Source organism: Melanerpes formicivorus, unplaced genomic scaffold (assembly GCF_026170545.1).
Source record: "Melanerpes formicivorus ecotype bairdi unplaced genomic scaffold, bMelFor1.0.p_v2 SCAF_31, whole genome shotgun sequence".
NCBI lineage: Eukaryota > Metazoa > Chordata > Aves > Piciformes > Picidae > Melanerpes > Melanerpes formicivorus.
Window position 1 is genome coordinate 1,009,008 of NW_027142383.1, and position 12,342 is coordinate 1,021,349.

Below are 12,342 nucleotides of genomic sequence, written 5' to 3' on the forward strand. Positions count from 1 at the left end.
TAGGTTGGAAAGGACCTCGAGGATCATCGAGTCCAACCTATCAACACAGACCCCATGACTAGACCATGGCACCAAGTGCCACGTCCAATGTCCCCTTGAACGCCTCCAGGGACGATGGCTCAACCACCTCCCTGGGCAACCCGTTCCAATGATGAATGATTCGCTCGGTGAAGAACTTCCTCCTCGCCTCGAGTCTAAACCTCCCCTGGCGCAGCTTGAGACTGTGTCCCCTTGTTCTGGTGCTGGTTGCCTGGGAGAAGAGGCCAACCCCTTCCTGGCTACAACCACCATTCAGATAGTTGTAGAGGGCAATGAGATCACCCCTGAGTCTCCTCTTCTCCAGGCTAAACAATCCCAGCTCCCTCAGCCTCTCCTCACAGGGCTTGTGTTCAAGGCCTCTCACCAGCCTTGTTGCCCTTCTCTGGACATGTTCAAGTGTTTCGATGTCCTTCTTAAACTGAGGGGCCCAGACCTGGACACAGTTCTCAAGGTGCGGCCTAACCAAAGCAGAGTACAGGGGCACAATGACCTCCCTTCTCCTGCTGGCCACACTATTCCTAATGCAGGCCAGGATGCCATTGGCCCTCCTGGCCACCTGGGCACACTGCTGGCTCATATTCAGCTGGCTGTTGATCAGCACCCCCAGGTCCCTCTCTGTTTGGGAGCTCTCCAGCCACTCCGACCCCAGCCTATAGCTCTGCATGGGATTGCCGTAGCCAAAGTGCAGCACTCGGCACTTGGACTTGTTGAATGACATCCCATTGGACTCTGCCCATCTGTCCAGTCGGTTGAGGTCCCTCTGCAGAGCCTTTCTACCCTCTAACTGACTAACATCTGCCCCTAACTTGGTGTCATCTGCAAACTTGCTGATGACTGACTCGACCCCCTCATCCAGATCATCGATGAAGATGTTAAAGAGCACGGGGCCCAGCACTGATCCCTGGGGGACACCACTGTTGCCTGGCCGACAGCTGGATGTGGCACCGTTCACTACCACTCTCTGGGCCCAGCCCTCCAGCCAGTTCCTAACCCAGCACAGAGTGTTGCGGTCCAAGCCACGGGCTGACAGCTTAGCCGGCAGTTTGCTGTGGAGGACGGTGTCAAAAGCCTTGCTGAAGTCCAGGTAGACCACATCCACAGGCCTCCCCACATCCACCAGATGGGTCACCTGATCATAGAAGGAGATCAGGTTGGAGAGGCAGGTGCGCAGTTATTGCCGCCAGGATAATCTGCTCCATCACTTTCCCTGGCACTGAGGTCAGGCTGACTGGCCTGTAGTTTCCAGGTTCCTCCATCCGACCTTTCTTATGGATGGGGACCACATTGGGCAGTTTCCAGTCATCTGGGACCTCACCGGTGAGCCAGGACTGGAGGAAAATGATGGAGAGTGGCCTAGCTAGCACATCTGCCAGCTCTCTCAGCACCCTAGGATGGATCCCATCTGTTCCCATGGACTTGTGAGTATCCAAGTGGCTCAGCAGGTCCTGAACTAATTCCTCATGGATTTCCGGGGCATTACACTGCTCCCTGACCCCATCTCCCAGCTCAGGAGGGCACTCGTCCTGAACTCCTCCTGCCTTGCTGTTAAACATTGAGGCAAAGAAGGTGTTCAGGACCTCAGCCTTTTCCTCATCTTTGGTCACCATGTTCCCCTCCAGGTCCAATAGGGAGTGCAGGTTCTTCCTGCCCTTCCTAGGAAGCATCCTCTGTGATCAGGGAGAAACCATGGAAACCACCCATTAATATCAGCATCCTGCCAGAGAGGTCCTGGCTGGCCGGGCTGCGTGGGCAGCCGCGGCATCCCAGCTCACCAAGCACCTTCTCTTTCCCCAGAGTATCACCTTGGAGCCCCAAGTGCTCACCAGAATGGAAAGACAGACCTTTTGGGCAGGATTAAGATCAAGGCAGACCCAGCATGGGGTTGCAGAGGGTGGTTTTGAGCCGCCTCTCATCCCACTTCTGAGACACTTCTACTTCCAAACACCAACCTGCACATCATCACCAGACTCCTGCAGCTGGGCATTTGTGGAAAAGCCTTTCAAAGGGATAAAGTCGTGGGGAGAAGAGGGAGGAGGAAAGGGATTGTTCATGGAATCATAGAATTGTTAGGGTTGGAAGGGACCTCAAGGATCATCCAGTTCCAATGGGAAAGGAGCTGGGGGCGGGGCAGGGGAGGGTTGGGGGGGGGCACAGAAGCACAGAATCATATCAGGACAACCTTTATTAATAACTTTTTTTTTAAAAACACACTAAATAGACACTTTTATTGCTTCTTATCTTTTCTTCCTTCTTTCCTTTTCCTCTCTTTTCTTTACCTTTCTTTTCTTTTCCTCTCTTTTCCTTTCTTTTCTTTTCCTCTCTTTTCTTTACCTTTCTTTTCTTTTCCTCTCTTTTCTTTTCCTTTCTTTTATCTTTTCTTTTCTTTTCTTTTCTTTTCTTTTCTTTTGGTTGCTTTGCTTTGCTTTTCATTGCTTTTCATTGCTTTTCTTGCTTTGCTTTTCTTCCTTCTTTTCTTCATTCTTTTCTTCCTTCCTTTCTTTTCCCTAAGGAAAGCTGAAGGGGGAAAATAAAGCACTTGGGGAACCCCAAATGCAGGTGAAGTTGGTGGTACGGCCGTTAAACAGAGACATCCTCCTGGACGTGGACCCGGAGGGGGCAGATGCGGAGGGGCTCGTGCACGGCGCCCACGGCCGCGGGCCCCACGTAGAAGTAAGGGTAGACGGCGGTGCTGAACTTCTTGTGGAAGGTGTAGATGTGGGCCCGGCGGTCGGCGTCATAGAAGGACAGCTCCCCTTCGTCACAGTCCAGCTCCACCCGGATGCGCTTGACGCTGCCCAGGGTGGCCTCCAGGCGCGTGGCGTTGGAGGCTCCGTCCATCTCGATGTCGATGCCGGGCAGGTGATAGATGTACCAGAAGCCAGAGCGAGCGTCGTGGTGGAAGGGACACTGGGTGCCGCTGGGCAGCCGAGCCACCCCCACACGCCAGTTCGTGACGCCGCCCAGGTCCACCTCCCAGGTGTGGAAGCCGTCTAAGAAGCCCCGAGAGCCCAGGATGCAGGGGGCCAAGGTGAAGCGCTCAGGGTTCTCCACCAGCATCTTGTAGTCACTGTTGGTGACGCTGGTGAGGTCCTCTGACACCTCAAGCCAGCCCGCCGCGGAGTTGGGGTTGAAGGTGAAGGGGACTGTGGTGGGGACATGTGTGTTAGGAGTCTGGACTGCTGCAGGGATGAGCTGATGGGGGGACAGTAGCCCTGCAGGTATCCATCCATCCTTCCATCCACCCATCCTTGCATCCATCTCTCCATCCACTTGTCCTTGCATCCATCCATCCATCCACCTGTCCTTCCACCCATCATTCCATCCATCCATCCATCCACCTGTCTTTGCACCTATCCTTCCATCCATCCATTCATCCATCCACCCATCCATCCATCTGTCCTTGCACCCATCCTTCCATCCGTCCATCCATCCATCCATCCATCCATCCACCGTCCATCCACTTGTCCTTGCACCCATCCATCCATCCATCCATCCATCCATCCACCTGTCTTTGCACCTATCCTTCCATCCATCCATCCATCCATCCATCCATCCACCTGTCCTTGCATCCATCCATCCATCCATCTGTCTTTGCACCCATCCTTCCATCAATCTGTCCTTGCACCCATCCATCCACCCACCCACTCATCCATCCATCCATCCCCCAGCTCACCATGGAGAAACACACCCTCAAGGGTTTCCCTTCTAGGGTGCAAATGCCCCAAAGCAGCCTTTACATTCTCTACCTCCCCTCCTCGGGCCCATCAGCCACAGGCATGACTGCTCCATGCTCCTCTTCTCTCCAGAACCCACCACCCTTGAGGCTGCCCCATGCAAAAGCTGTTTGAGCTCGTGCTGGGACAACCATCCTTTGGAGGGGGACTCAGCACCTCACCTACAGTGATGATGTTGAGCATCTTTTTCCACACGTTGTACTGCACTGAGCCCAGGTACTTGGCAACGTCAAAAAACATCCCTACAGGCATGCCCTCTCGTTCCTCAGCTGTACAGGCAATCCTTGGGTAGGGACAGAGGACAGAGATGGGTCAAGGATGGAGGAAGGCAGTGGGTTGGATCCCCTGGCACCCCATGTTTTGGCAAAGCCTTCCCCACTAACACAGTCCATCTCCTTTTGGGCTTTTCTCCACAACCCAGGAGGGTAGACAATGATGGTGGGACGATCTCAGCACCAACATCAAGGTTTTAATGCTGCCCCCAAGACCTGCGGTGCTGCTTTGTGTCTGCATGTGTGCTCCATCACCCTGCCCAGAAGCACCAAGGGGTGCTGCCTTGGCCTTGGGGCCCTCCAGTACCACTTTCTGCTGGAGCACCCAGACCCAGAAGGGATGTGCTGGTACAGGAAGTCGCTTGGGGCAGTGACCTCACTCTGCATCCAGGCAGGAGACCCCATTCAGGGAGGGATAGTGGGGGCTCAGCCACCTCCAGCACCCTGTGCCACTCGGCATGGGATGCAGTGGGGACCAGGACTTACCTGCACTTGCGGTTCTTGTGAGCCTGCAAGAGAAGAAGACATCGAGCATCAGACCCCCACTTGTAAAGAGTCCCAGGGGCTTATAAACACCCAAAGGTTCGCCCACCACTCTGCACGAGTGGCAGGAGGGTGCCAGGGCAGAGGTGGCACCCCGTAGGGCATGGACTTTACCATGAGGAAGGTGTAGTCGTCCTCCTTGAGGTCGTTCTGGAGCTGCTTGGCTTCGTTGAGCAGGGTGTGGCAGTTCTCCAACAGCTGCTTCATCTTGCCCTCGATGAAGTCCTGCTTGTGCTGCACCTCCTCCTGCAGCTCGTCCAGCAGTGCCTGCTCCTCACTGCACAGGAAGCTGTGCAGCTTCTCAAACTCCTGCTTGATCTGCTCCCTCAGCTGCGTCACCTCCGCCTGCCCCGTGGAGGGATGTCACCACCTCCCATCAGAATCCACAGCTCCCCTGGGCTCCCCCAGCCTCCTCCTGAACTTTCCTCCTGAGCCTTCCAACCAGCTCCAGTGCTCAGGGACTCGCTAGGCTCCCACTGGGATCCTCCACTCCACAAATCAATGTCCCAGCCAGCCTCATCCCTCTGGTGCTCAATTCCTCATTGGAATCCTTCCTCCCCCCCAGCAGCGCTCCCCTCGCTCAAGGACAGAGCAGCCCAGGACAGTTCCACCCCAGAGCCAGCTGCACCTCAGGGGTGTGTGTGCACGTGTGTACACGTGTGCCAGGATCAGGCCCTACTGGGGAGGGGCCACACACCTGGTTGTGTTTCAAGATGGCCTCGTAGGCACGATGGGCGGTCCCAAAATCCTTCACTTTATCCCGCAGGGAGGTCTCCATGTTCTTCAGCTTGGCCTGTGGAGAGGAAATGCCTTCAGGAACCTCACAAGCCTATGCCCAAGTGGAAAAAGAGCACCAAACCCAGCAGGGTAAGGTTAAGCAGGATCCTCGCTCGAGTCAAGCTTTCCCCTCCTGCAGCCTGAGATCTGCCAGCGCTGGATGGGGTCAGTGTGGTGCGGGGCTGGGCAACGCGAGCCTGGGGAGCTTTGCTCCGTGGTGAATCCTCCCTTACATTTTTAAACCCTTCTGCTGGTGCACACTCAAATCCCTGCCTGTCTTGGTGCTGACAGCAGCTCCCAGGGAGGCTCAGCACCACGGGCAGATGGCCAGGCCTTGTCCAACAGCAGCACCACGTCCTCCCTGCAACATTTGAAATCTGGCTCATCCCCCACGGGTGACTCAGGGAGGCAGCAGCTGCTTTCCTGGATGGGAAACGCAGCGGGGCCTGGCACGCTGCCCAGCTGCTGGCCAGAGCCCCATCCTCTCCTACTCCTCCCCACACAGCCGTGGCCCATCCTGCCCCGCAGGGCCCGGGGTTGTGTCCCCATCCTACATCCCTTCCTCGGCTGGGCAAATTGTGCAACCACTCCCAGCCTCGAGGCACCGCTGCAACAATCAGCTGCTGCAATAACCAGCATGTCTGGGTCCAGCCCGGCCTGCCCGAGGATCAACAAGCCAAAGAAACGTGGGGACCAGCCCACCCTTCAAAACCCCTCAAAGAATCCGCCCACTCCCCTTCCCCACAGAGCAAACCGCTGGGGCAAAGCATGCCAGCTCCTTGTCCTCCAGGCAGAAGAGTTTGGCCTCTTGGTGGTGCAGGGGACAGAGGGCGGCTGCCTGGCCTCGCCGCTGTCGTTCCTCCTTGAGGATCTTCTCCACCAGGTTGTTGAGCGTGTGGTTGATGCGGAGGTCGTCCAGCGAAGAGCGCTCCTTGCACACGGGGCAGACGTGAGCGCCGTGCTCCCAGGAACGGGTCACGCAGCCCTTGCAGAAGTTGTGGCCGCAGCCCAGCGTCACGGCTTCCCGAAAAGGGTCGTAGCAGATGGGGCACAGCAGCTCTTCCTTGAAAGTGGCCGTGGGGGACGTGGTGGCAGAGGCGGGCACTAAGCTGCTGATCGAGACGCTGGCTTCCCTCTCCATGGCACTGGAGAGAGAAGCGATGGATGGAGGGAAGCCGGAGCAGGATTTCCCGAGAGCCCCAGTTGGAAAAACAGCCCCGTTCCTGATGCAATCGTTTTCCTGCCTGTGACACCCCGCAGCTCCCTCCCCGGACAGGCACCAGCCTGAGTGACACCGGCCCGGGCCACTGGCAGCCACCAAGGGCGGGCAGGCACCGGCGAGCGTGCCGGGATGAGCCGGCAACGTGGGGAAGTGAGCCGGGGGTGGCCGGACCCTTCGAAGGTCTTGTCCCTGTGTTCGAACCCTCAGCTTCGGGGTGGTCCCCGGTACGTGACCCCCACTCCCGAGACTCTTCTCCAGTGCCACAACCCCCTCGGACTTTCCGGTGTCCGGTCTCGAAGCACCAGACCCCTTCGGGGCGGCTGTGCCACCCGGTCCCCGGACCCACTCCCCTACCCCCGGTGCTCCTCTGCTGCCCGGTGCCCCATTCTCAGTGCTGCTCCGATACCCGGATCGGGACGCTCATCCTAGGTGCCCGGACCCGGACCCTCTCAGCCATGGCAGTGCCAGTGCCCGCTGCCCCAGTCCCGGTGCTGTTCCGGTGCCCTGACCAGGGCTCGCAGTCCCGGAGCTGCTGCGGTGTCCGGACGCCGACTCCTCGGTGCCCGTGCACATGGGGTGCCCGTGCACATGGGGTGCCCAGCGCTGGATGTGCGTGTGGATGTGTGTCTTACCACTCCGAGGGCGAGTAGCAGCGCCTGGAGCGGCCTCTGCGCCGGGCAAGGCGGCGGGAGGGGGTCCGGCTGCCCGCCTGCCGGTAGTGTGGGGCTCAGCCCGTGCCGGCGGAGGTGGAGGCACCGAAGGGGCGGGACGGAGCGGGCGGGGGCCGGCCTGAAGCCTCTGGGGCGGGACCTCGCCAGGCACAGCCTCACTACCCCTCGCCCCCTCTCCGGAGGCTCTGCCGTCTACCCGCTTGTTCGCCTCCCTTTGTGATTGCAGGAGCTGGAGGTTGCTCTTTTCCCGAGTTCCCAAAAATTCCCTGAATATCGAGAGCCCTGCGGAGAAAGACCTGGGGGCGCTGGTGGGTGAAAAGCTGGATGTGAGCCGGCAATGTGTGCTCGCAGACCAGACGCCAACCGCGTCCTGGGCTGCATCCAAAGCAGTGTGGCCAGCAGGTCAAGCGAGGAGATTCTGCCCCTCTGCACTGGTAAGACCCCACCTGCAGTGCTGGGTCTAGCTCTGGGGTCTTCAGCACAGGAAAGATATGGACCTGTTGGGACAGGAGGAGGCCACAATCATGATGCAAGAGCTGGAACCCTTCTGCTGTGAGGACAGGCTGAGATTTGAAGTTGTTGTTCCGCCTGAAAAGGAGGCTCCAGGGAGACCTTATTGCTGCCTTTCAGTATTTCAAAGGGACCTACAAGCAAGATGGGGAGGATCACAGGGAGGTGGTGGAGTCACCATCACTGGAGGTGTTTAGGAAGAGACTGGATGGGGTGCTTGGTGCCATGGTTTAGTTGATTAGATGATGCTGGGTGATAAGTTGGACTCGAGGATCTCAAAGGTCTTTTCCAACCTGGTCTATTCTATTCTATTCTATTCTATTCTATTCTATTCTATTCTATTCTATTCTATTCTATTCGGCATGGGTTATTGGTGATCTGGCAGTGCTAATGGTTGGAGATGACGATCTTAAAGGTCACTTTAAACCAGAACAATTCTATGATTCTAATCTTCTCAGCAGGGTCTGATGTGACAGGACCAGGGGAGATGGTTTTAAACAAAGAGGGGGGAAAATGATGCTTGGTCTGTGCTCCTCTGTCACATTACTGCAGGAGTCATCATGGAAATCACAGCTGTTGCCCATGACCTGGAAAGGACCACAATGATTCTAGGACACTGGCTGGCTTTTGGTTAGAATAGAATAGAATAGAATAGAATAGAATAGAATAGAATAGAATAGAATAGAATAGAATTAACCAGGTTGGAAAAGACCTTTGAGATCATCGAGTCCAGCCTATCACCCAACACCATCTGATCAACTAAACCATGGCACCAAGCACCCCATCCAGTCTCTTCCTAAACACCTCCAGTGATGGTGACTCCACCACCTCCCTGGGCAGCACATTCCAATGGCCAATCTCTCTTTCTGGGAAGAACTTCTTCCTACCATCCAGCCTGAACCTCCTCTGGCACAGCTTGAGACTGTGTCCTCTTGTTCTGGTACTGGCTGCCCGGGAGAAGAGACCAACCCCCACCTGGCTACAACCTCCCTTCAGGGAGTTGTAGACAGCAAGAAGGTCTCCCCTGAGCCTCCTCTTCTCCAGGCTAAGCAACCCCAGCTCCTTCAGCCTCTCCTCATAGGGCTGTGCTCCAAACCCCTCCCCAGCTTTGTTGCCCTTCTCTGGACACCTTCCAGCAAGTCAACATCTTTCCTAAACTGAGGGGCCCAGAACTGGACACAGGACTCAAGGTGTGGCCTAACCAGTGCTGAGTCCAGGGGCAGAATGACCTCCCTGCTCCTGCTGGCCACACTGTTCCTGATGCAGGCCAGGATGCCCTTGGCCTTCTTGGCCACCTGGGCACACTGCCGGCTCATGTTCAGCCTACCATCGACCAGTACCCCCCAGGTCCCTCTCTGCCTGGCTGCTCTCCAGCCACTCTGACCCCAGCCTGTAGCTCTGCATGGGGTTGTTGTGGCCAATGTGTAGAACCTGGCACTTGGATGTGTTCAGTCTCATGCCCTTGGACTCTGCCCATCTGTCCAGCCTGTCAAGGTCCCTCTGCAGAGCTCTCCTACCCTCTAACATGGGGTAACTTGTCTGTAACTGGGAGCACTGGGCACAGCAGAAGGCAAATATCCCCAAGCTGATGCAGCATGAGGCAGCTCAGAGCTGGGGACAGCTTCTGCCTGGGCTTGTGAGATCATAGAGTCAGAGAATGGTTTGGATGGGAAAGGATCTTTCTAGGTCATCCAGCCCAACTATCCTGCAGTCAGCAGGGACATCTTCAACTAGAGCAGGTTGCTCAGAGCCCCATCCAACCTCACCTGGAATGTTTCCAGGGGTGGGGCATCTACCAAGAGACTTCACCTTGCAATGGCAAGGACAGGAGTGACTAAAGGGGCTGTCAGGGAGGAAGGTGAAGGTCTCTAAGCATCCCACCTGTCAGGACCTCCTCAGCCAGCTCGGTTGCCATCCTCTTCTTGGAACACTCCAGAGGGCCAACACTGTTGAGGAACCAGTGATGAGGCTCTTCCCAGGGCAGCCCCAGCAGCTGGCTGTGGATGATGCGATCTGCATCCAAGGCTTTCTGCATCAGCCCTTTGGCTTCCTTCTCATTCATGAGGCAGACCTCCAGGAACTTCTCAGCATCAATGGCAGCAAAGTGCCTGTGCAGAAGGGAGATGGCCCATGGAACCAGGCTCTGTGCCTCAAAACAACAGGCCAGCTCCTCCTGCACCTCACTTAGGTGCTCCAAGGCCTCATCATGGTTAGGTGCCCGAGCACGGCTCACCTCATCCTCTTCTGCACCTCCTTGCAGTGTCCCTTGATGGACTTGCAGTAGGCTGCCAGGCTCTGCTTCTCTTCCTCAAACTGCTTCTCTTGGTTGGCCAGTTTTGTTCTCAGGTTATTGAGCAAGCTGTGGAGCCTGGGGAGGGACAGCACAGCTGGGCAACCCCAAAGAGACACCTTTGGGCATATACAGCTCACATGAAGGCTTTGGGACATGGGGCTGCTTACCTACTGGTGACTGCTCTGTGCCAAGGCCTGACTGACCCTGATGCAGCTGGCACAGGTTGGCCATGGCCAGACAAATTGCTTTGGGTTTGGATAACCCCTGCCTCTGCCCAGGGGTGGGTCGGGACAGAGCTTGTTGGCCTATCCTGGGTGATGGTCTCTACACAAAAGGGCACAGGGCAGAGCCTGGCTTCCAGTGATGGATCTTTACCTGTTGATCTTCCTCTTTTGCTGGGACCTGAGGATCATGTTCTCCTCATCCTGCTTCTTGAGCACCATGTTTGGGGAAGGGAGGAGGGACCGAAGTTGGGCCCAGCTTTCAGTCTGTGGGCCACAGAATGGGCCTCTCTCCTCCACCTGAACGTGTCCAGACCAGGTGTGAGAGTCTAATGTCTCTCTCTATGTGAGTCAACAAAGATAAAGTGATAGCAGAGCCACTGGTAAGAAGGTGGAAAGAATCCTGTCCACCAATCCTGGATTCAAATCAGCTTGTGATTGCATCGTGATAACACGGGACTACAACAATGGACCCAAGGACCCAGCCATCACACCTTTAGGGCAAGATAATCTCCACCCATCAAGTTCCCTGGGCAGGGTGATACAATGGGTTTTACCACCTGTTTCCTGAGCTTTGTCTGGATGGAGACCGGGTAGAGGAGATTCCCACCCCCCCACCCCCACCCCCACCACCCCCCCCCCCCACTCCAGCCAGGACCTTGCCCAAACACACAGCAATACACAGAACCTAAGGATTATTTCCTGCCACCGGAATTCCTGAGGGACAATATTTGAATACATACCTAAGGACTAAAAACTGTATAAAAGACTTGAGCAACTACTGGTTTGTAGAGAGAAACAGAGGAGAGAAACAGGAGAGAGAAACAGAGGAGAAAAACGGGGAGAAAAACGGAGATGAAGGAAAACACAGGAGACGGGCCAGGCCGCTGAGAAGAGAAAGCCGGGACAATGCTGCTCCGGAGAAAAGAAGCTGCCCGGAGGACCACAGCTCCAGCCAAATCCTCAGCACCCTTTCTCTACAGACCCAGGCTGCCCAGAGGAGCCTCAGCACTGTTCCTGCATCAACCCAACATCTCCCCAGAGGACCACAGCTGTTCTTCAGCAAAAGCCTCAACACCGTTTCTCTACAAACCCAACATCTCCTGCAGCACCTTTCCTCCACAGACTTTAATCGTCTTGGGGGGCATGAGGGGTGTGGTAATATAATTCCTTTCCTCTTCTATCTCTCGTCCCTCTCTCCCTCTCTCTTTTCTCCCTCTCCCTTCTTATGTCCACTTTATAAATCCTTTACTCTCCTATATCTCTTCCCTCTCTCCCTCTCTCTTTTCTCCCTCCCCCTTCTTATGTCCACTTTATTTACCTAATAAATAGTCTAGCTGTTGATACTTTGGCCTCGTTTCTGCCTCTAATTTCACAACACAGGAATATTTAAAAGAACTCTGTCTCCGGACCGAGGCATTTAATGTCTCCGGACCGTGACAATGGCAAATGCAATTTGGTGCTAGGCTTTTCCCTTTAGGTTTTACCCCAAGAATGTTTTGCTTCTATTCGAATTGTCTCAGAAGTGCTGTATGCAGCTGTAGATTAATGCATGTATCGCAGCAGAGGAAAGTGTTAGGGCTGAATTCAAATACTCATTTTGACTGTCTCTAGAAGTTAGATCAGGTGGCCAATGCAATGTGGTGCTAGGCCTTTCCCTTTAGGTTTTACCCCAACAATGTTTTCATTAGTTTCGATCACTCTCGAAATCAAGCATTTTACAGCAGTGTGGACCACCCTGCATCTCAGCAGAGGAAAGAGGTAGGGAAGAATTCTAAGGATCATTTTGACTGTCTCCAGAAGTTAGATCAGATGGCAAATGCAATTTGGTGCTAGGCCTTTCCCTTTAGGTTTTACCTCAAGAATGGTTTGCTTCTATTCGAATTGTCTCAGAAGTGCTGTAAGAAGCTGTGCATGAATGCATGTATCTCGGCAGAGGAAAGAGGTAGGGAAGAATTCTAAGGATCATTTTGACTGTCTCCAGAAGTTAGATCAGATGGCCAATGCAATGTGGTGCTAGGCTTTTCCCTTTAGGTTTTACCCACAGAATGTTTTGCTGC

The 12,342-nt window shown here is 55.2% G+C and overlaps 1 protein-coding gene across 3 annotated transcripts; it reads right to left on the bottom strand.

Moving 5' to 3' along the window:
• Positions 1 to 2,251: 2,251 nt before the first annotated feature.
• Positions 2,252 to 7,340, bottom strand: LOC137449657 (E3 ubiquitin-protein ligase TRIM35-like). Of its 3 annotated transcripts, none has more exons than XM_068155377.1 (7): positions 7,220 to 7,340; positions 6,120 to 6,510; positions 5,286 to 5,381; positions 4,703 to 4,933; positions 4,532 to 4,554; positions 3,935 to 4,056; positions 2,252 to 3,182 (listed from the first exon to the last, which is right to left on the bottom strand). In XM_068155377.1, the coding sequence occupies exons 2-7, from the start codon at positions 6,504 to 6,506 to the stop codon at positions 2,617 to 2,619; spliced, it is 1,425 nt and encodes a 474-aa protein (XP_068011478.1). In that variant the 5' UTR covers positions 6,507 to 6,510; positions 7,220 to 7,340; the 3' UTR covers positions 2,252 to 2,616. The 3 variants fall into 3 exon arrangements, with proteins under 3 accessions (XP_068011478.1, XP_068011476.1, XP_068011477.1); XM_068155375.1 differs by having other exon boundaries at positions 6,111 to 6,510; XM_068155376.1 differs by lacking the exon at positions 7,220 to 7,340 and adding an exon at positions 6,994 to 7,177 and having other exon boundaries at positions 6,111 to 6,510.
• Positions 7,341 to 12,342: the final 5,002 nt, after the last annotated feature.